The sequence below is a fragment of the Cebus imitator genome, unplaced genomic scaffold (assembly GCF_001604975.1).
Source record: "Cebus imitator isolate Cc_AM_T3 unplaced genomic scaffold, Cebus_imitator-1.0 Scaffold306, whole genome shotgun sequence".
Classification (NCBI taxonomy): Eukaryota; Metazoa; Chordata; class Mammalia; order Primates; family Cebidae; genus Cebus; species Cebus imitator.
This window is the reverse complement of record NW_016107621.1, coordinates 567,802-590,586: the sequence shown is the minus strand read 5'-3', so window position 1 is coordinate 590,586 and position 22,785 is coordinate 567,802. Positions and strand designations below refer to the sequence as shown.

At 48.4% G+C, this 22,785-nt stretch overlaps 1 protein-coding gene across 7 annotated transcripts in view; it reads right to left on the bottom strand.

Moving 5' to 3' along the window:
- Positions 1-22,785, bottom strand: part of GRIK5 (glutamate ionotropic receptor kainate type subunit 5) — a 74,400-nt gene that overhangs the window by 10,789 nt on the left and 40,826 nt on the right. For 4 of the 7 annotated variants that reach the window (XM_017503103.2, XM_017503101.2, XM_017503099.2 and 1 more), the window contains 3 exons: positions 13,723-13,836; positions 13,431-13,540; positions 12,760-12,933 (listed from right to left, as the gene is read on the bottom strand). In XM_017503103.2, coding sequence (XP_017358592.1) covers positions 12,760-12,933; positions 13,431-13,540; positions 13,723-13,836 — 398 coding nt within the window. Of the gene's footprint in view, positions 1-12,759; positions 12,934-13,430; positions 13,541-13,722; positions 13,840-22,785 lie in introns of all 7 variants that reach the window. The other 3 variants (XM_017503098.2, XM_017503100.2, XM_017503104.2) reach the window with 1 other exon arrangement.

Below are 22,785 nucleotides of genomic sequence, written 5' to 3'. Positions count from 1 at the left end.
TCCACCCATCTTGGCTTCCCAAAGTGCTGGGATTACAGGCGTGAGCCACCGCGCCCGGCCATTATGTTAATTTTTTAAAGAAAACCAGGCTGGTTGGCTGGGTACTGGTTGCAGTGAGCTGAGATTGCAGTGAGCTGAGATCATGCCACTGCACTCCAGCCTGGTGACAGAGTGAGACTCCATCTCAAAAAAAAAAAAAAAAAAACCAACAGACCAGGCTGGGCACAGTGGATCACACCTGTAATTACAGCATTTTGGGAGGCCAAGGTAGGTGGATTGCTTGAGGCCAGGAGTTCAAGGAAAACCTGGCCAATATGACAATACCCTGTCTCTACTAAAAATACAAAAATTAGCTGGGCACCTAGTGTATGTCTGTGATCCCAGCTACTTGGGAGGCTGATGCATGAGAATTGCTGGAATATAGAAGGTGGAAATTGCAGTAAACCGAGATTACACGACTGTATTCTGGCCTGGGTGACAAAGCAAGACTGTCTAAAAAAAAAAAAAAAAAGGACCAGGTAAACAAGGTGCAGGAAAATATTAGCAGACAAGGACATGAAAACAGCTTTTTTTTTTTTTTGAGATGGAGTTTTGCTCTTGTTGCCCAGGCTGGAGTGCATGGTGCGACCTCGGCTCACTGCAGCCTCTGCCTCCCAGGTTCAAGCGATTCTCATGCCTCAGCCTCCTGAGTAGCTGGGATTACAGGCATGCACTACCATGCCCTGCTAATTTTTGTATTATTAGTAGAGACAGGGTTTCTCCATGTTGGTCAGGCTGGTCTCAAACTCCTGACCTCAGGTAATCCGACCGCCTCAGCCTCCCAAAGTGCTGAGATTACAGGCATGAGCCACCTCACCCAGCCCAAAACAGCTATTATAAATAAATATATTCAGAATGCTCAAGAGTGTAAGGAAAAACATGAACATAATGAAAGGAACAGAAGACATAAAAAAGAAGTGAACAGACCTTTTAGAGAATGATATACACACATCTGAAAGAAAAAATTTACTGAAAGGGATTACACAGATTAGACACTGGCAGCAGAAAAGATTGGGCAGTTTGGGCCAGGCACAGTGGCTCACACCTGTAATCCCAGCACACTGGGAGGCTGAGGCAGGAGACTCATTTGATGCTGGGACTTTGAGATAAGCCTGGTCAACATAGCCAGAACCTATCTCTACAAAAAATAAAATAATAAAAACAATTAGACCTGTGTGGTGGTGCCTGCCTATAGTCCCAGCAACTTGGGAGGCTGAGGTGGGAGGATCACTTGAGGCCAGGAGTTTAAGGCTGCAGTGAGCCTGATTGTCACTCAATTCAAGATAGGATGACTGAGACCTTATCTTAAAAAAAAAAAAAAAAAAAAGACTTGGTACCGTGGCTTATGCCTGTAATCCCAGCATTCTGAGAGGCCGAGGCAGGAAGATAACCTGAGTTTAGGAGTTCATGACCAGCCTGGCCAACAAGGTCAAAACCCATCTTTAGTAGAAATACAAAAATTAGCCAAGTGTGGTAGCACATGCCTGTGATCCTAGCTACCTGGGAGGCTGAGGCAGGAGAACTGCCTGAACCTGGGAGGTGAAGGTTGCAGTGAGCCGGGATCCTGCCACTGCACTCCAGCCTGGGCGGTAGAGCGAGACTTTGTATCCAAAAAAAAAAAAAAAGAGAGAGAGAGAATTTGAAGACTGCAATAGAATCTATCCAAAATAAAACACAGAAAGGAAAAAGTGACTGAAAATGAGCACAGAACCTCAGTGGCCTGAGGAATAAGTGGTTTTACCTGTGTGACTGGAGTTCCAGAAAGAGAAGAGAAAGGAAAAACAGAAAAAAATACTCCATGAAGTAATGGCCTAAAACTTTTCAAATTTGATAAAAACCATAAACTTACAGATCTAAGCTCTAAAAACCCCAGGTAGGCTAAACACACATATTTATAAAACGCACCAAGACACATTATAGTCAATTGCTGAAAACCAGCAATAAAGAGAAACATCTTAAAAGCAGCTGGAAGGGGGGAAACATTACATTCAGAGAATCAAAGATAACAGTGCCAGTCAACTTCTTGTCAGAGAGCGTGCAAGCCCAAAGACGATGCAACATGCTGAAAGAAAAATCAAAACAAAACTGTCAACCTAGAATTCCACAGCAGGCAAAAAAATATCCCTCAAAGAAGACACACTAACACATTTTTCAGACAAAACCAAAGCAGGGAGAATTAATTGCCAGCAGGTCTGCGCAGCAAGAAATATTAAAGGAAGTTCTGCAGGTTAAGGTGAAGCACACCACCAGGTAGAAACGTGGATGTATGAAAAGGGGTAAAGGGCACCCTCTTCAAATGGTAGATTTGTGGGTAAATATAAAAGATATATTCCTCATTTTCTTTTCTTTTCTTTTTTTTTTAAATTTTTGTCCATGAACCTGTAAAATCAAAAGCAATATTCCTCATTTTCAAATTTCCTTACAAAGCATTTATTGGTTTTGTTTTGTTTTTGAGATAGGGTCTCGCTTTGGGGTGAAGTGGTGTGAACACAGCCCACTGACACCTCGACCTCCTGGACCCAAGTGATCCTCCCACCTCAGCCTCCCACGTAGCTGGGACCACAGGCATGTGCAACCATGCCTGGCTAATTTTTGTATATTTTGTAGAGACAGGGTCTTGCCATGTTGCCCAGGCTGGTCTTGAAGTTCTAAGCTCATGCAGTCCACCCATCTTGGCTTCCCAAAGTGCTGGGATTACAGGCNAGACAGGGTCTTGCCATGTTGCCCAGGCTGGTCTTGAAGTTCTAAGCTCATGCAGTCCACCCATCTTGGCTTCCCAAAGTGCTGGGATTACAGGCATGAGCCACCACACCTGGCTGCATCTGCTGTTTAAAGCAAACACACACACAGACACATGGACACACACACACACACACACACACACACACACCCCTAATGTATTGTGGGGTTCATAAGATATGCAGAAGTAATAGATATAATAGCTCAAAGGATGGGAGGGTGAGGGGAACATATCATGATGTCAGGGTCTTATTATATCTTATGTGAAATGGTATAATGTTACTTGAAAGTATTTTGTAATAAAGATACATATTGTAAACCCAGGAAATCACTAAGAAAAACAAAACAAAGAAGTATAGTCAAGAGCCGAGATAAACAGAATCTTAAAAATTCCAACAGGCCAGGCACTGTGTCTCACACTGTAATTCCAGCACTTTGGGAGGCCAAGGTGGGCAAATCACTTGAGCTCAGGAGTTTGAGACCAGCCTAGGCAATGAAGTGAGAACCTGTCTCTACAAAAAATAAGAAAATTAGCTGGGCATGGTAGAGTCCTAACTACATAGAAGACTGAGGCAGGAGGATTGCTTGAGCTTGAGTCGTGTTTGTGCCACTGCACTCCAGCCTGGGTGATAAGAGTCAGACCCTGTCTCAAACAAACAAACAAACAAAAGTCCCAGTAAACCCCCAAAAAGGTAGAAAAAGAGGAAAAGGGGAACAAAGAATAGATGGGACAAATAGCAGGTTGGCAGATTTAAACCTAACCATATCAGTAATTACATTAAGGGTAAATGGTTTGAACCGGGGTTGGCAAACTATGGCCCACAGACCAAATCTGGCCTGCTGTCTATTTTGTACAGCCCCATAAGCTAAGAATGGTCTTTACATTTTTTGTTGTTGTTTTTTTGGAGATGGAGTCTTGCTCTGTCGCCCAGGTTGGAGTGCAGTGGTGCGATCTTGGCTCACTGCAACCTCCACCTCCATCTACAATGGCTTTCATACTACAATAGAAGAATTAAATAGTTGAGTCTTTGTTGCAGCTACTCGATTCTTCTATTGTAGTATGAAAGCCATTGTAGATGACACATTAAATGAATGAGTGTGGCTGTGTTCCAATAAAACTTTATTTATGGATTTTGACACTGAAATTTGAATTTTGTATAAGTCATGTGTCATAATTTTTTTTTTTTTTTTTTTTTTTTTTTTAGGCAAGATCTCACTCTGTTGCCCAGCCTGAGCAACATGGCAAAACCCTACTCTGCAAAAAGTTAGCCAGGCATGGTGGGACGTGCCTGTGGTTCCAGATACTCGGAAGGTTGAGGCAGGAGAATTGCTTGAACCTGAGGTCCAGGTTGCAGTGAGCCAAGATTGTACCACTGTACTCCAGCCTGGGCAAGAGAATGAGATCTTGCCTCAAAAAAAAAAAAAAATTGTATGACACATTACTTATATAAAATTCAAATTTCAGTGTCAGAATCCATAAATAAAGTTTTATTGGAACACAGCCACACTCACTCATTTAATGTATCATCTACAATGGCTTTCATACTACAATAGAAGAATTGAGTAGCTGCAACAAAGACCATATGGCCAATAAAGTCCAAAATATTTACTTAGGGCCAGAGCAGTGGCTTATGCCTGTAATCCCAGCACTTTGGGACGCCAAGGAAGGAAGACTGCTTGAGGCCAGGAGTTCAGACCAGCCTGGGCAACAAAGTGAGACCACTACAAAAGAAGAAGAAAATAATAAAAAGTGAGTGAAGATCGTGCCACTGCACTCCAACCTGAGCAACAGAGCAAGTCTCTGTCACCAAAAAAAAAAAAAAAGAATAAAGACAAAGATTTAAAAACATCTTTACTTAGAGGAAATATAAATGTTTGAGGTGATTGGATTTCCCAATTACCCTGATCCTAGCACTTCAGGATGCTGAAGCTGGAGGACTGCTTGAGCCCAAAAGTTTGAGACCAGCCTGGGCAATAGAGAGAGACTTCATCTCTACCAAAAATAAAAAAAATTAGCCGGATGTGGTGGTGCACGACTACCAAAAATAAAAAAAATTAGCCGGGTATGGTGGTGCAGATATGCAGGAGACTAAAGTGGAAGGATCACTTGAGCCTGGGAGATTAAGGCTGCAGTGACCCGTGACTGCACCACTGCACTCTAGCACCTGATGGTCAGGTGTGGTGGCTCATAGCTGTAATCTCAACACTTTGGGAGGCCAAGATGGGAGGATCACTTGAGCCCAAGAATTCAAGACCTGCCTGGGCAACAAAACAAGACAATGAGAGCTATGCAAGTGTTTGCTCTCATTGTCTTGGTGACCCAGGACTGACCTGGGAAAAGAGGCTCCCATGAGCCTATCTCTATTTAAGAGAAAAGAAAAGGAACCCACTTTAAATATAATAATCTAGAAGGGTTGAGAATAAAAAAACAGGGAAAAGATATGCTATGCAAACATTACGCATCAGAAAGGTAGAGTGCCTATATTAGTATCAAATAAAGTTAACTTCAGAAGAAGGAATGTTACCAGGAATAAGGAGAGACATTACATAATGACACAGGGGGTCAATTCATCTAGAGGATATAACAATCTTAAACATTTATGTGCCCAATTACAAAGCTTTCAAATGCATGAGGCAAAAACGGATAGAATAGAAGAGAAACAGACAAATTTCCTGCTATTACGGGGTGAGATTTCAAAACTCCTCTCAATAATTGATGTAACAAGTAGAAAATCAGTAAGGATAGAGAAGACTTGAATACATGATCAACCTACTGGCCCCAATTGACCCTTATAGAACGCTGCACCCACCAACAGCAGAAACACATTCAATGCAAGTCCACATAGAACATTTACCAGGACAGACTGTATGCTGAGCTCTAAAGCAAGTCTCAATAAATTTAAAAGGATTAAAGTCCTCGATGTTCTCTGACCATCATAGAGCTAAATTAGAAATCAATAATAGAAAGATCTCTGGAAAATCCCCAAATCCTGTCTCCATCGCTGCCTTGCTGTGTGACCTTGGAATTGTGCTGCAGTTTCCTCACCTGTGAGGTTAGTTCAATCGTAGGCCCTTCCTCACTGGGTTTCATGAAGAGTGACTGAGCAAATCTGGCACACAGCAAGTGCTGTGCAAGTGTCTGCTCTTATTGTCTTGATGACACACAAACAACCTGGGAGAAAAGGCTCCCACCACCTTGGCTGTGGGACCCCAGAACAATCGCTTGTCTTACCCCATCCTCCCTCCTGGCAAGTAAGAATGGCCAGGGTCCCTGCAGACCATATATATCTATGGGGCCTGAAGGCAGAAGAGATGCTGAAAGGGCCTCTCAGGCCTCCCACCCTCACATCCCGAGCACATAATATTGAAAACAGCAGCTGTCCTCTGCAGAACACACATGCAAAGTGCTATGCTAGGCACTGGAATGGGGATGGAGTGAGGGCTTGATAGAGAGATGAATTATACAGCCTCCTGAAAAATAAAACCAAAACCCCAAGACACAAAGACCCAAGGTCTGGCTCAATCTCTTCAGAAACCAAGTCTCTCCTAATCCATCTTATAGGTCAATGCTGTCATCCATGCAAAACAAAATTACTTGGCCGAGTATGGTGGCTCACGCCTATAATCCCAGCACTTTGGGAGGCTGAGGCGGGTAGATCATCTGAGGTCAGGAGTTTAAGACCAGCCTGTCCAACATGATGAAACCCCATCTCTACTAAAAATACAAAAAATTAATCAGGTGTGGTGGGTGGCACCTGTAATCCCAGGTACTTGGGAGGCTGAGGCAGGAGAATCACTTGAATCTAGAAGGTGGAGATTACCGTGAGCCGAGACTGTGCCACTGCACTCTAGCCTGGGCAACAAGAGCAAAACTCCATCTCAAAAAAAAAAAAAAAAAAAAAAAAAAAAAAAAAAAGACAACACAATAACAACAAAAATTACTCAGTTCCTGGTACATACTGGGCACCCTCTAGCCCCTGAGGACACAGTGTGGGTGACTGGTGGTGGTGATGCAGGCACTCACTAAGGCAGCAGAGTGAACACAGACTGTGAGTCAGATTTGGGAGTAAGGACATGAGCTCTGTTTTGCACAAGGTGAGTTTGGAGACGTCTGTTAGGCTCCCAAGAGGAGCAGTCCCAGTAGGCTGGACACAGGGAGGGGTCTAGAGATGACTTCAGAAGTGTTAGCATTCATACAACAAGGGAAGTCCAGCAGCAGGTGAGATGGCCCCTGATAGTGTGTATGGAACAGTGGTCTCTGGCAGGCAGGGCACCCTGGGAGGTGTTTGGTAAAATGTAGGCCACCAGTGGTCAGAGTAGAATGGCCCAAAAATTCGAGGCCTGGTCTGAATAACGGGGAATAACTGTTCTATGATTATCTGAGCCTAACTCCTTGGTACATTAAAAACTCAAGTATTTTTTTCCATTACTATAATATAAACCAAAGTCTCCAGAAAAGCACCTCTTGCTTGAATTGAGGAACTATTGGATGATGTTGTTTGGAACTTTGCTGAGAGCTGCTCAGCGATGAGGGAAATCATCCCTCTGACAGCAACTCCGCTCGCACTTGAGACCCAAGTCAAGACTCCTGCAGCAGCTGCATTAGCAGATCATCACGTTCACAGTGACTTGTATTTGCACAAACATCCTCATTCGTCAACTATTTCAATGTGTCAGATATCAAGTGGCAGCACAATTCTGTTAAATGATCTTCTCATCATGCCACTTACTTATTCTAAGCAGGCGCCAACTGTCGCAGTCTGTCTTCCAGTGTAACCACACCCAGGCATTTGTGTATTGCCATATTATTTTATTAGAAGTCATTTCTCTGCTTTTTCTCCTTCATATTGCAATTAGGGCATTATATTGATTTTTTACAAATTATATATGTAGGAAGATATATTGCCCTTGAACTTCAGCTCAGGGTGGAAAAGGACATATTAAAAAATATTTGCTATAAAAAGAGGGTACTGGATCTGCAAGTACTGAAAACTCACTGGTGTGAGCAAGAAGCCCCATATGAGGGGTGGCAAGGGCAGAAGGAACCCACAGCAAATGAAACAGAACGAGAGCGGTTGGAGGAAACCAGGAAGACACAGAGCCTAGAAGCAAGGAGTTTCTAGAAGGGTGACCAACCGGGCAAATGCGGCCTGGAGGTAAGAGAGGGACTGGAGGTATGGATAAGGGGTTGCGGGTGCCCCTGGTACAGTTGGGGTTAAGGGGGCACAGCCAAGCTACTGGCTAGATCTGAGGTTTTGGGGTTTTCTGGCCAGGAGGGCATGGGGAAAGGACCTGAGGAAAAGCTGAGGACAATGGCTGCAGAGACAGCCTAGGAGCCACCTGGAGATGGACGAGTGAAAGCAGGAAGGCTCAGAGAATGAAAAGAGGGAGATCAGAGGACTCACTGCACCAAGTGACCAAGGGAGAGTCAGGAGGGACAGGGACCAGGGTCAGAGTGAAACCTTAGAAATATTGACTCCCAGCCAGGTGCAGTGGCTCACACCTGTAATCCCAGCACTTTGGGAGGCTGACCGAGGTTGGTGGATCACTTGAGGTCAGGAGTTCGAGATCATCCTGGCCAACATGGCAATACCCCATCACTACTAAAAATACAAAAATTAGCCAGGCAAGGTGGCGCACGCCTGCAATCCCAGCTACTCGGGAGGCTGAGGCAGAATTGCTTGAAACCAGGAGGTAGAGGTTGCAGTGAGCCGAGACTGTGCCATGGCACTCCAGCCTGGGCGACAGAATAAGACTCTGTCTCAAAAAAAAGGAAAAATACATGTTGACTCCCAAGGCAGAGCTGTCCTGAATAGTGACAAGCTCTCAGGTTCGGCTGCAGACAGCTGTGGGCTGAGGGGGCACTGGAGAGAAGGGGACCAGCTGCTGCATGTCAGCTACCAGCCAAGTCCCCAAGGGTGATGGCACCAAACCCCGCCTCCTCCACTGGACCGTGAGTCCCACAAGGGCGGGGACTCGCCTGCTGAGTCATGGTGCTGCGTCACATCTGAAGATTTACAAACATCTGCTGAATGAGTGAATGTGTGGAAGGACTTTGGGTACAGAAGACGGTGGGCCTCAGGGCCAAAGGCTCTGATGAGGGAGGGGACATGAGTGGGGGCTGTCTGGGTGACAGTGATGGGAAGGGGCAGAAAACAGCTGGCTGGAGAGTGTTACCCTCAGGAAGAGGGCCACTGGCCAGGTGGCAGAAGCAGTGGCCTGCACTAGTCTGCCTCCCACCTTACTGTGGGGACGTGACCAGATTTGTCACGGCAGGTCTCCTGGGCACCCTCTCAGCACCTCATACCTGGCTCTCTCCCTCTGTTTAAAATGCTCCTCCCTCTCCTTGGCATGGACGACTCTGTTTCTGCCTTTAGGACTCAATGCAGTTCACCTCCTCAGGGGGCCCTTCTCTGACCACCCCCACACTCTACTCTTCTATTACTGTATCCTGGTTGGCTCCTCAATAGCACATTTTATGTGCATCTGCAACATCATTACAGTATATCGAAAATTTAGTACATCTCACATGGACTGTGTGGCAGGCAGAATGGGCCCTGCCTACCACCACCAAAGACGTCTCTATCCTAATCCCCAGAACATGTGAAGATGTGACCTTACTTCCAAAAAGTGACTTGGCCACTGTGATTAAGTTAAGGATCTGAATATGGGGGGATTACTCTGGATTATCCAGGAATGCCCAAAGGAAATAAGGGTCCTTATGAGTGGAAGAAGGAAGTTAGAGAGAGAAATTTGTGGATCCTACACTGCTGGTTCTGAAGATGGAGGAAGGGGCCATGAACCAAGAAATACAAGTGGCTTCTAAACTCTGGAAAAGGTAAAGAAACAAATTCTCCCCTAGAGCCTCCAGAAGGAACCAGCCCTGCCAAGAACTTGATCTTAGCCCACTGAGATCTCTTTCAGACTTCCAAACTCCAGAACTATAGGAGAATAAATGTGTATTGTTTTAAGCCACTAAATTTGTGGTAATTTTTTGCAGTGGCAATAGGAAACGAATAGGACTTTCATTGGATTTTTTTGTTTTTTGTGATTTTTTTTTTTTTGAAACCGCTTCGCTCTGTCACCCAGGCTGGAGTGATCACAGCAGTGGCGTGGTCACAGCTCACTGTAATCTCAACATCCCGGGCTCAATCGATCCTCTACAGGGGTATAATTTGAAATGATGCCCATCCAAAACCATTAAAAAACCCATCAAAACTCACAAGTGTCCAAGCCAGTGGATCAGGTGAATTGCTAATGCCTGCCATACTGCAGCTAGTTCCACTTAGTTAAGAGAAGGGGAAAACCTGCCACCTATTAAGGTTAGCCTTGAATTGAAAAAGATACAAATTAGATAATATCTTTGGAACCTATTCTTTGAATAAAATAGGATGTCCAGTGTTGATTTATCTGTTTACTTGTTTATTCTTGGCTCCTCCGCCTCTCCAGGGCAGGGATAGGGCTGATTTCACCTGAGTGCCTGGCACACGGATGCTCAACAGCATCTGTGGAATTTTTAGAGGCGTGTGAACCAGGGCAAATGCATCTTGAATAGGAGCTGTGTAAAATGAGGCTGAAGCCGACTGAGCTGCATTCCTAGATGGTTAAGGCATCCTAAGTCACAGGATGAGATAGGAGGTTGGCACAAGATACAGGTCACAAAGACCCTGCTGATAAAATGAGTTGCAGTAAAGAAGCTGGCTAAAACCCACCCAAACTGAGATGGCCACGAGAGTGACCTTAGGTTGCCCTCGCTGCTATACTTCCATTAGTGCCATGACAGCTTACAAATGTCATGGCAATGTCAGGAAGTCACCCTATGTGGTCTAAAAAGGGGAGGCATGAATAATCCACCCCTTGTTTAGCATATCATCAAGAAATAACCATAAAAATGGGCAACCAGCAGCCCTCGGGGCTGCTCTGTCTACGTAGTAGCCATTCTTTTATTTATTTATTTACTTACTTATTACTTATTTATTTATTTATTACTTACTTATCTCGCTCTGTTGCCCAGGCTGAAGTACAGTGGTGAGATCTCAGCTCACTGCAACCTCCCCCTCCCAAGTTCGAGCAACAATTGAAGTAACTATTCATTTTTTTTTTTTTTTGAGACAGACACTTGCTCTGTCTCCCAGGCTGGTGGAGTGTAATGGCATAATGGCACAATCTTGGCTCACTGTAACCTCTGCCTCCCGGGTTCAAGCAATTCTCCTGCCTCAGCCTTCTGAGTAACTGGGATTACAGGCCCCTGACACTGCACCCAGCTAATTGTTGTATTTTTTAGTAGAGACAGGGTTTTGCCATGTTGGCCAGGCTGGTCTTGAACTCCTGACATCAGGTGATCCACCCCCATAGGCCTCCCAAAGTGCTGGCATTACAGGCATGAGCCACTACACGTGGCCGGAGTAGCCATTCTTTTATTCCTTTACTTTCTTAATAAACACGCTACCATTTTATAGACTTGCCCTGAATTCTTATGCAAGATCCAAGACCCCTCTATTGGGGTCTGGATGGAGACCCCTTTCCTGTAAAAGAATAACCATGGGTGAGTGAATTCTGTGGTGGGGAGGTGAGGAAGAAGTGTTCCTCAAGAAGGCCAGATACCTGGGGTTGCCCTAGACAGGCTCCCAAGGGCCTTAAGGGCTGCGCTGGGCATAGGCAGTGTTGAGGACCCCCTGGCATGGGGGAAGGAGTCTGGTCCCGGCTCCAGCCCGGCCCTGCCTCTAGCTGACACACAGTCTTTGGCAAGCCACTCCTTCTCTCTGGGTCTCAGTCCCCTAATCCGTAAACAGGGAGGATATTCCCTGTTTTAAGCATTCTCTTTGGCTTTCCGTGGTTCTCCTGAGGAACAGGAGGTGAGAAGAGTTGCAGGAACAGCAACCAAGTCCAGCTGCTATTTAAAGCCCAGGGTAGCAAACGTGGATGCTTACGGAGGCCAGGCCAGCAGGCGACTGCAGTGGGCAGTGGGAACGGGGGTGGATGGGAGCAGATTGTGACACCAGGCAGGAATGCCAGACAAGCGCTGCCAGATCTCCCAGATTTTCAAGGAAAGCAAGAAATCTAAATTTGTGACTGAATTTGCTCAAAGTGTTGGCATCTAATTTCCAGTTTCTTAAAACTGTAGGCCAAGGTTGGGCATGGTGGCTCAAACCTGTGATCCCAGCACTTTGGGAGGCCAAGGTGGGCAGATCACTTGAAGTCAGGAGTTCAAGATCAGCCTGGCCAACATGGTGAAACCCCATCTCTACTAAAAACACATCTAGCCAGGGAGTGGTGGCATATGCCTGTAATCCAAGCTACTCAGGAGGCTGAGGTAGGAGAATTGCTTGAGCCTGGGAGGTAGGGCTACAGTGAGCTAAGATAGTGCCACCGCACTCCAGCTTGGGTAACAGAGGGAGACTCTGTCTCAAAATAACAACAACAACAATAACAAACCTGTTGTCCAGACACCATAAGCTGTGGGTGTCTGCTCTCTGACATGTAGTTTCTTGGAGCTTGGGACAGGGGCAAAGAAGTTCTGTCTGAGATACTGGGTCCCTGTGGGACTTTGAGAAAACATCTAGGCAGTGAAGGTTGTCCTGGCTCAGAGTTTCTATGTCCCTATAATGACCAAGGCAATGCCCAAGACAGCGACACCGATCCTGTTATGATCATACCCCTCCTGCCCACACAAGGCTGTTGGGCTCACAGAGCACTCTTCCTTAGCAGCCTCAATGAATCCTCACAACCCTGAGATGTGGGCATCTTTCTCCCCATCTTTCAGAGAAGGACACTGAGGCAGGGGATGGGTGCAGCCTGGCCAAGCTCACACAGCCAGTGAGTGGCAGAACTGGAGCTCGGCTCCCCCAACCCCATTCTGAGTCACACAGCTCTATAGGGGAAAATAGGGAATCAAATCCGCCAGGCAATGCCCCAACCCATTCCAGGCCTCAGAAGGGTCACTCCCCAGCCCCAAGCAGAGGCAGATAGAAAGCTTCTCACCAGACTCCGCTGACACAGCGCGTGGACAGTGCCCGGGGCATGATCTCCGAGCCCTGCTGCATGAATCCCCCCACGGGAAACCACAGGCTGTTGCCCAGCGTGTACTGGTTCTCCAGGATATGGGGGCGCGCCCGCAGGCATGGGTGCGGGTTATACCACTCGTAGGGGCTCAGCCTGTGGAGAGACACGAAGCGGTGGATGGGGCCCGGGGCCCAGGGCCCAGGTAGGGAGGAAGAGGAGAGAAGCAAAGGAAAAAGGTGAAGTTATAGTGATCAGAAGGGGAAGAGATGGAAAAAAGGTGCAAGACGGACAAAGACATACAGAGAAGGGGCAGACAGAGATGCACAGAGACAGAGACAGAAGAGGCAGAAAGAGACACAGACAGAGATGCACAGAGAGAAATAGAGAAGGCAGGAGGCAAACGAGGAAAGAGGCAGGAAGAGCAGGAAGGGGAGAGACCCAGACACAGAACCACAAAGCCCAAGTCAGGGCCACAAAAGGAGGAATGAGACCCAGACACAGGGCACAAAATCAAGGAAGGGGGCATAGGGAATCTGAGGCCCTGAAGGGAAGGCCAAGGATGGTTCCGAGAGAGACGGCGCAGGTTGGTCCCTGAGGCCCTGGCTTGTGCCTCCTCCAGCCCCTTCCTTCCCAGTAGGCAGTAGACTCACCTGGCGGCCAGAAACAGGACACAGCTAACAGCCAGGTAGGCAAGAAGCATGAAGAGCCACACGGCAGGGGAGAAGGGGTCCAGGAAGGAGAAGTAGCCGGGTTTGCGGCCCTACAGGGAGAGGGAGTGAGACCCAGAGCCACCCCTGGCCTGAGCCTCACACCCAGCCCCTACCCCACCAGGGACCTGGGAACCTGACCAGCCCATCTGAGGGAGTCTGGCTCCCACTCATAGCCCCCTGCCCTGAGCCTCCATGCCAGGTCATCAGCCCACAGTGTCCAGCGGAACCATACCATGTGCACTCGGTAGAGGATGCTGATCCCCAGGGTCATGAAGGGCTTGGAAAAGTCGATGACTTTCTCTCGCTCGGCTGTGATGGTGAAGGCGGCCACAGCCAGGTCTGCCTTCTGCTGGAGGGGAAGCCAGGCAGGGGTGGAGGGGGGCAGGGAGGAAGACAGAAGTGGACAGTTAAAGAGAAATGCATGGAGAGTGAGCAACTGAGAGAGGCGAGAGAGAGAGAGGTAGGGAGGGGAAGGGGCCAGAAGCCTGGACTGACTCCAGGAGTCCACCTTGGGCCTGAAATCAGACCCTCATCACGTGTCCATCCTCATTATCTAAACGTCTCCAGGCACACTGACTCTGTCACCAGGCCTCAACTGTGCCCCAACATCAAGGGCTGGGTGGGGATGGAAGGGTTCCCCAAACTCCAATTCAAGCAGCAACTTCTCCCTAGGGCCATAAAAGAGCCAAGGTCCTGAAGGGGCTGAGACTGACAGCACTCTAAATAACACAGGCCTGGATAGAACACAGAGCAGGAAGAGAGGACACAGGGCCCAGAAATGACCCCGGGTGAGGAGGAAAGGTGCAAGTCAGCGTCTACAGCCAGTGGAGACATAACCCAGGCCCTGGCCCAGTGTACAGTCAGGGAGACAGGCACAAGCCCAAAACAGCATCCTGGTCAGGAGATAACACCGGTACCAAAGCACAGCCCTGGATGAAGGAGAGACAACCCAGGCCCAAAACTTTGACTGGCGTCAGAAATAGATGGCACAGGACCCAAATACAAGCCCAAGGTCAGTGAGAGATGGCACAAAAGGTAACCACGAGGTAGAGAGAAGTGGCACAGGCTGAAAACAAAACCCAAGGTCAAAGGCAGAGCAGAGAGGCCCACTGTGAAATCCGGGGTTGGGGAGAGAGGACATAGACCGCAAAGACGACCCCAAACAGAGAGGGAGATGGCACAGGCTAAACAGCTAAAGCCAGGTAAGGGAGAGAGGGCACCAGCCTCAATACAGCCACAGAGCAGAGCAAGACAGCACAGCCCTGAAAGCATCATCCCAGAGGCGGCGGCGGTGTGGCAGCGGCCCAGAATGTGGATTCGGAGAATCTCTCTGGGAATTCCTGGGTGCCGGGGGTAGGGAGCTTCTATCCCCTTTCTTGTACACTTGCCACTTTTATGACTAATACATGAATCGTCACGGGAATCGTCACAGCTAACGTAGGACTCCAATTATTTTAAGCACCCACTGGGGGTCTGTTCTGGCAAGGCCATGCGTGGTGGCCACATTCTTTTTCAGAGAGGAGGAAGCAATGGCCTTTCAGGTGGGCTCCAGTCCTGGGGCCAGCGCTCAAGACCCCACTTCCTCCTGAAAGCCTAAGGGCCCCCCATTCTTTGTTCCCACACGGGCCTCCTCCTCACTCACTCCTGGGGCCATCCCTTGGGCCAGACACCTGCCTCTTGCTGGGGTAGGCAAGGACAGCAGCTCTGCTCCCAAAACACTCCTCAGATCTGTTCATTTCTTTATACCTCCACCACCCAGGCCCCAGTCACTGTATTTCACTCCAGACCACAGCACTGGCCACCTCATCGGCAACCCCTGCTGCCACTCATAACCTCCCAATCGATTCCTCACATATAAGCTAAGGGGGCAGTCTCCTGTTTACAACCTGCTATGGCTTCCCCCAGCACCTAAGACAAAATCCTCTCATGGCCAAGAGGCCCTGGCGACCTGGGGCTCAGCTGCCCGGTCAGCCTCCTCTCACATCCTCTGTCTTGCCAGCTCTGCTCCAGCCATCATGGCCTGTTCTTGCCGCAACACAGCAGGCTTATGCCCACCTCAGGGCCTTTGCACATGTTCTCCCCCTAGCTCTTCTTCCCCATTCCAGGCTCCCATCACACCTACCTCTTCAGTCCTCCCCAAAGCAGCCTCCAGACCACCTCACCCCCACCTCAGGTTCCTCTCTCACATTCCCCATGCCTGCCCCCACTTTTTTTTTTTGTGGAGACAGAGTCTTGCTCTGTCACCCAGGCTAGAGTGCAATGGTTCAATCTCATGTCACTGCAACTTCCACCTCCCAGGTTCAAGCAATTCTCCTGCCTCAGCCTCTCAAGTAGCTGGGATTACAGGCACATGCCACCATGCCCGGCTAAGTTTTGTATTTTTTGTAGAGATGGGGTTTCACTGTATTCGTCAGGCTGGTCTCAAACTCCTTGACCTCAGGTGACCTGCCCATCTTGGCATCCCAAAGTGCTGGAATTATAGGCGTGAGCCACTGCACCTGGCTCCATCGTCCTGTTCTTAGCACGAATGGAGATGGCCTTGCTTGGGTGCTTGGTAATGGGCTGTCTTCATCCAATTACAGGTTCCTTGCCTGTCTGGCTCAGTGGGGCAGCCTAGAGCCTGCAAAGAACAGGTTCCCAACAGATCCTGCTCTGGTTTGACTGAGTGTAGCCTTTCTGAATGGCATCCCAGGCAGCCAATGCCCCTCCCACCACATTCCTGGGCTACTCGCCACCCCTCTCTCTCGTGCCAGCTTCTTTCTGGCTATGCCTGAGGTGCCTATCTACCCTGCAGAGCTGGATCCCATCCATCCCTCCAGGGACCCTCATGCCTTCGCTCCACTAAGATGCCTTTCATGGACCCCTACTCCCTGGACACCACTTGATCTTAACCCCTCACTCAATTTGGAAAATATCTGTTTCTTCTCTGCCTCTGCTGCTAAACCACAGACATTCCAGAGACAGGGCCAGCTGGACATGTCATATGTCTCTGGCACCACTCGGGGGCCAGCTCAGAGCAGGATCTGCTGTGTCTCATGTCCCATCCACCTCTGCCGAAGCCCAGGAATGTGGCTGCTTCCTCTGGGGCCCTCCCAGCTGCTCCCAGATGCAGAGACCTCTTCTTCCCTGGTGCCACAATGGAACCTCACGCAGTCAAATGCTCACACACACAGCACTTACCCCATGTAGTCACTGTCACAGGGTTTTCCCCAGAGTAGCTTGTTTGGTCCCCAGAGCAACCCAATGCAGAGGGACCTCCATTCCCACCATTCTACACATGAAGAAACTGAGGCACAGAGACTAAGTATCTTACTCTAATTGACCCCTGGATTTGGAACCACTCCCCTCCTAGGGGCTTTATCCGCCTGCTGTCCTGGTCCCTCCGTGGCTGGGGGTATCTGAAGTCAGGCCCAGGTAGGTGACTCCTCCCTGGATCTCAGGGAGTTTAAGAAATGAGGGCTGACTGATCAGAGGAGTCAGTGAGTCTTCGAACCTCTGGCCAATATGGCAGTGACAGCAGCCTCCACCCGCTCCCTGACACTGCTCCACATCCAGTTTTCCATCCAGTACCATCCCAGGCAGAAGCATGGGGGTTCTGCTTCTACCCCACCCCTCACTGCATCCATTCTCAAGCTCCCGGATTTTGACCCCTAAACACCTCTGGAACTGAGTCACTGTCCTCTGCCACCATTGCCCACATCTGCCTAGACCACCATCTCTGAAAAGCTGGTCTCTGCCTCCCAGGACACACAGTCTGCAGCCCCAGAGATCCCAAAATATGACAGTCTGGTCACAGTACTCCCCTGCTTAGATTTTGCAATGGGAGGGACACGGTGGCTCATGCCTATTAACCCAGCACTTTGGGAGGCCGAGTCAGGAGGATTGCTTGAGCCAAGAGTTCAAGACCAGCCTGGGTAATGTAGCAAGATTCCATTTCTACTAAAACTAAAAATAAATAAATAAATTCTGCAATGACTCTGCCTCTTCTTATTTTTATTTTTAGAGATAGGGTCTCGCTTTGTTACCCAGGCAGGAATGCAGTGGTGCAATCATAAGTCACTGCAGCCTTCAACTCCTCAGGTGATCCTCCCACCTCAGCCTCCTGAGTAGCTGAGACTACAGGTGTGTGTCACTATGCCTGACTAGTTTTATTTATTTATTTATTTTTGAGACAGAATCTCACTCTGTCATCCAGACTAGAGTGCAGTGGCACAATCTCTGCTCACTGCAATCTCTGCCTCCCAGGTTCAAGCTATTTTCCTGCCTCAGCCTCCCAAGTAGCTGGGATTACAGGCACATACCACCATGCTCGGCTAATTTTTGTACTTTTAGTATAGACATAGTTTCACCTTGTTGGCCAGGCTGTTCTCGAACTTCTGACCTCAGGTGATTCACCCACCTTGGCCTTCCAAAGTGCTGGGATTATAGGCATGAACCACCATGCCAGGCCTAATTTTGTTTATTTCTTATAAAGACCAGGGTATGGCTATGTTGCCCAGGCTAGTCTCCAACTCCTGGGCTCAAGTGATTCTCCTGCCTTGGCTTCCCAAACTGCTGGGATTACAGGCATGAGACACAGCACCTTGCTCTTCTTATTGTTACTACTATTGGTTTTGTTTTGGAGACCAAGTCTTGCTCTGTAGCCCACGCTGGAGTGCAGTAGCGCGATCTTGGCTCACTGCAACCTCCACCTCCCAGATTTAAGCGATTCTCCTGCCTCAGCCTCCTGAGTAGCTGGACTACAGGCGCATGCCACTACACCCGGCTAATTTTTTACTTTTAGTACAGATGGGGTTTCACCATATTGGCCAGGCTGGTTTCAAACTCCTGACCTCAGGTGATCCACCTGCCTTGGCATCCCAAGGTGCTGCGATTACAGGCCTGAGCCACTGTGCCTGCCCCCTACTTTTATTATTATTATTATTATTATTGGAGATAGAGTCTCACTCTGTCACCAGCCTGGAGTGCAGTTGCGCAATCTTGGCTCACTGCAACCTCCACCTTGGAGGCTCAAGCAATTCTCCTTCCTCAACCTCCTGAATAGCTGGGATTACAGGCACACACCACCATGCCCAGCTAATTTTTGTATTTTAGTAGAGACAGAGTTTCACCATGCTGCCCAGGCTGGTCTCAAACTCCTGAACTCAGGTGATCCACCCGCCTCGGCCTCCCAAAGTGCTGGGATTACAGGTGTGAGCCACCGCACCCCACTGCCTTGTTCTTAAACTGTCATCCAAACGCCTCACCTGGCCTGATGAGGCCCTGACCACAACTATCACCCCAATAAGACCATTCTCCACACCTGTTCCCCTTATGAGACCGTGCCTCCCACCTGGCCCCAAAATGTCCTGCACCATCCAATCCCCACAGCCTCACCCCCTACCATCTTGCTCTGTCCCACATTGCAGCCATGCTGCCCTTTCCATTTGCTCATTCTTTTATTTACTTAACTGCTTGGCAAATATTTGTGGAGCAACCTCCACTAGCCCAGCACAGTTACAGCTTTGGAGATACGGCAGTGAATAGAAACATAAAATGTCAGGTAGCGACAAGTGCTGTGATGAAAAATCAAGCAGGCAGCAAGGGAGGCTGGAGGGAGATGCTGTTTTGGGTCCACTCCCCACTGTTGCGGGGTGGGGGAGTTCTTATTTGAATAGCAACATGAAGGAAGTACAGAAAAAGCAGAAGACCTAGGGGGAGGGTTCCAGGCTGAGGGATCAGCAGGTTCAGTCACTGAGGTGGGAAGAGACTTGCAGTGTTCAGCAAGGCTGGAGCAGAATAGGAAGGGCAGGGAGGGCAGCAGGGTGAGGGCCAGAGCCTGGCAGGGCTTTGCGGGCCACAGTAAGGGGACAGGATTCTGCACCTTGGGCAATGGAGGACATTACATGAGGATGTCATATAGGAAGGCGTTAGCAGAGGGTGACATGATCAGACCACAGGTGCAAGAGTAGATGTGGGAACCAGGGAGCCCACTGCAGATGACCATGAAGGTGCTGGGGGCAGGCTGAGTGGCAGCGGTGGTAGTGGAGAGAGACGGTGAGATTTGGGTTTCGTCTGAAGGTAGGATGGAAGGATCCTAAATGGTGCAAGTTCCTCCTAACCTCCTCCCAGAGCCTTTGGATCACCCTTCCCTCCTCCTACTCACTTTTCATTTCTAGAAGAAAGGCTATTTGTTTTTGTTTTTCAAACAGGATCTTGCTCTAGCCACCCAGGCTGGAGTGTAGTGGTGTGAAAATGACTCACTGCAACCTCAAACTCTTGGGCTCAAGTGATTCTCCTACCTCAACCTCTTGAGTAACTGGGACTACAGGTGTGTGCCACCATACCTGGCTAGTTTTTTAATTTTTTGTAGAGATAGGGGTCTCATTGTGTTGCCCAGGCTGGTCTCAAACTCCTTGGCTGAAGCAATCCTCCCACCTCTGCTTCCCAAAGTGCTGGGATTACAGGCGTGGGCCACAATGTATGGCAAAAGACCTATTTCTTAGAGATGACTTTTCCACCATGACATATATCCTCCAGCCCCTACCCTGACAGACCCCCTCACAGTTATTTAATCTCTGAAGTGAAATCAGGAAGAATTTGAATGACAAGTCAAATCAAAGCACTTGTGATACTCCCTCAGCTCCCAACCCACCCTGTACATCCTGTTCTGTGCAAACCATATTCCTATTTTGCCTGCTGCACCCTGCCAGGCTCTGCCAATAGGGGGCACAGGAGGGAGGTTGAAAGATTGAAAAGGGAGAAGGAATTGCTCCTTCCTATCTCCTCTCCCACCCTAGCTGCCTTCCACACCCCCTGGCAGCATCGGTCCTTCCTCCTGGCAGCGGATGAATCTGGCGTGCAGCTTCCGAACATCTACAAACCAGTCTCATTCAGACCCTCTCCAGAACCCAACACCAGCTGAGAGCACCTCTCCTCAGGGACTGACTTTCAGTTCCACAGAGCCTTTCCTCTTAGTTTCTGAAAGTTTCAGTTCTTTCCTCCTTCAGAACTAGGGATGTGGCCACTTCCTGCCATGATACCTCCAAGACACCTGAGAGTGAGGGGTGGGAAAGCTATAGCCCTTGGGCCAAGTCCAGTCCATCTGCCTGCCTTTGTAAATAAAGTTTTACTGGAACACAGCCACGCCCACTATATTGTATATGACTGCTTTTCATACAACAGAAGAGCTGAGGAGTTGTGACAGTAAGGCCTTAAAGCTGAAAATACTTACACTCTGGCCAGAAAAAGCTGGCTAGGCCAGTGTAGTGGCCCATGTCTATAATCTCAACACTTTGAGAGGCCAAGGAAGGAGGATTGCTTGAGGCCAGGAATTCAAGACTAGCCTGGGCAACACAATGAGACTCCTTCTCTAAAAAAATGTTTAAGAATTAGCTGGGCAAGGGGCAGGCACAGTGGCTCACGCCTGTAATCTCAGCACTTTGGGAGGCCAAGGAGGGTGGATCACTTGAGGTCAGAAGTTTGAAACCAGCCTGGCCAACATGACGAAACCCTGTCTCTACTAAAAATACAAAATTATCCAGGCATCACGGCACATGCCTGTAGTCCCAGCTGCTCAGGAGGCTGAGGTGGGAGGATTCCTTGAGCCCAGGAGGTCAAGGCTGCAGTGAGCAGTGATCACATCATTGCACACCAGCCTGGGTGACAGAGCAAGACCCTATATCAAAAAAAACAAAAACAACGCTGGCTGCTCTCTGATTTGGAGTTCTTTTACCCTTCAATTATATAACTTTATAGAGAAAATAATTCCCAGCAAGGTGTGGAGGCTCATGCCTGTAATCCCAGCACTTTGGGAGGTCAAGGTGGGCAGATCACGAGGTTAAGAGATAGAGACCATCCTGGCCAACACGGTAAAATCTCGTCCCTACTAAAAATACAAAAATTAGCTGGGTGTGGTGGCATGTGCCTGTAATCCCAGCTACTTGGGAGGCTAAGGCAGGAGAATTGCTTGAACGCATGAGGCAGAGGTTGCAGTGAGCCAAGATCACGCCACTGCACTCCAGCCTGGTGACAAAGTGAGACTCTGCCTCAAAATAATAATAATAATAATCATCATCATCATCTTCCTTCAAATGCCATGCATGGCTTTTATCTCCTGGACTGGCTGATGCAGAAATTATAACACCTAGGTCACAATGGGAGCTTGGGCTGATGGTCACTCATGGAGACAGACAGATGTTCAGTCTCCAGGAGTCTAGCAGGGGCCAGGAACAAACCAGGGACAGTTTTTCTCTTCTTTTTTGTTGTTTTTGAGACAGGGTCTCACTCTGTCGCCCAGGCTGGAGTGCAATGGTGTGATCACAGCTCCCTGTAGCCACAACCTCCTAGACTCAAGCAATCCCCTCCACAGGCATGCACCACTACGCTCTGCTAATTTTTTAGTTTTTCTAGATACAGGGTCTCTCCACGTTTCCCAGGCTAGTCTCGAACTTCTGGGCTCAAGTGATCTTCCCAAAATGTTGGTATTAAAGGTGTGAGCTGCTGCACCCAGCAAGGAGCAGTTTCTCAAAAGGAGAATACTTACTGAAGAAGAGGGCACAGGTCTGCTTCAAAACCCTAAAGGTCTGCACCATGAGCTAGCCACTGATGCCTGCTCAAGGTTCCATATAGCATTCCTATTTGCCATCAACACTTTGTGAATGAATCTCTGAATGTGCTGGTCACATCCGCTCACACACAGCCTAGAATGGCTGCAGAGTCTTTGAGCCTCTGGACCTCACCCCAAATGAAAAGCCTTACGGGGTGCTGGGAAAGTAAATGGACTGAAGTAGCACATCCCAATGTGGTATAAGTTGCCACCAAAATCCAAAAAGCCCACCAAATGTCACAGTGACAATCAAACAGTACCCCCTCCTCAGCAGTCTGAGTCTCAGCTCTGTGGGGCCCCTCTTCTGAGCTTCTAAGTTTTCATCTTTTCAAACTCTTCCCCTTGTCCCCTAAGGACTAAGTGTGGTAGCTGCTTCCTGCCGTTGCTACTGCCATAACCTCTTCGTCTTCTTTTTACCCTTTAAGTTAGCTGGTTAACAACTTTACATCCAGTTAACAATTCTTTATACTAAATGCTCTCTGTTCAAATAACTGATATGATTCTATTCAAGTAACTGGTGCTGGATGTTGGTTTTGGTTGTTTTTTTTTTGAGATAGTCTTGCTGCTGCCCAGGCTGGATTGCAGTGTAGCGATCTCGGCTCACTGCAATGTCTGCCTCCTAGATTCAAGTGATTCTTTTGCCTCAGCCTAACGAGTAGCTGGGATTACAGGTGCATGCCACCACGTCTGGCTAATTTTTATATTTTT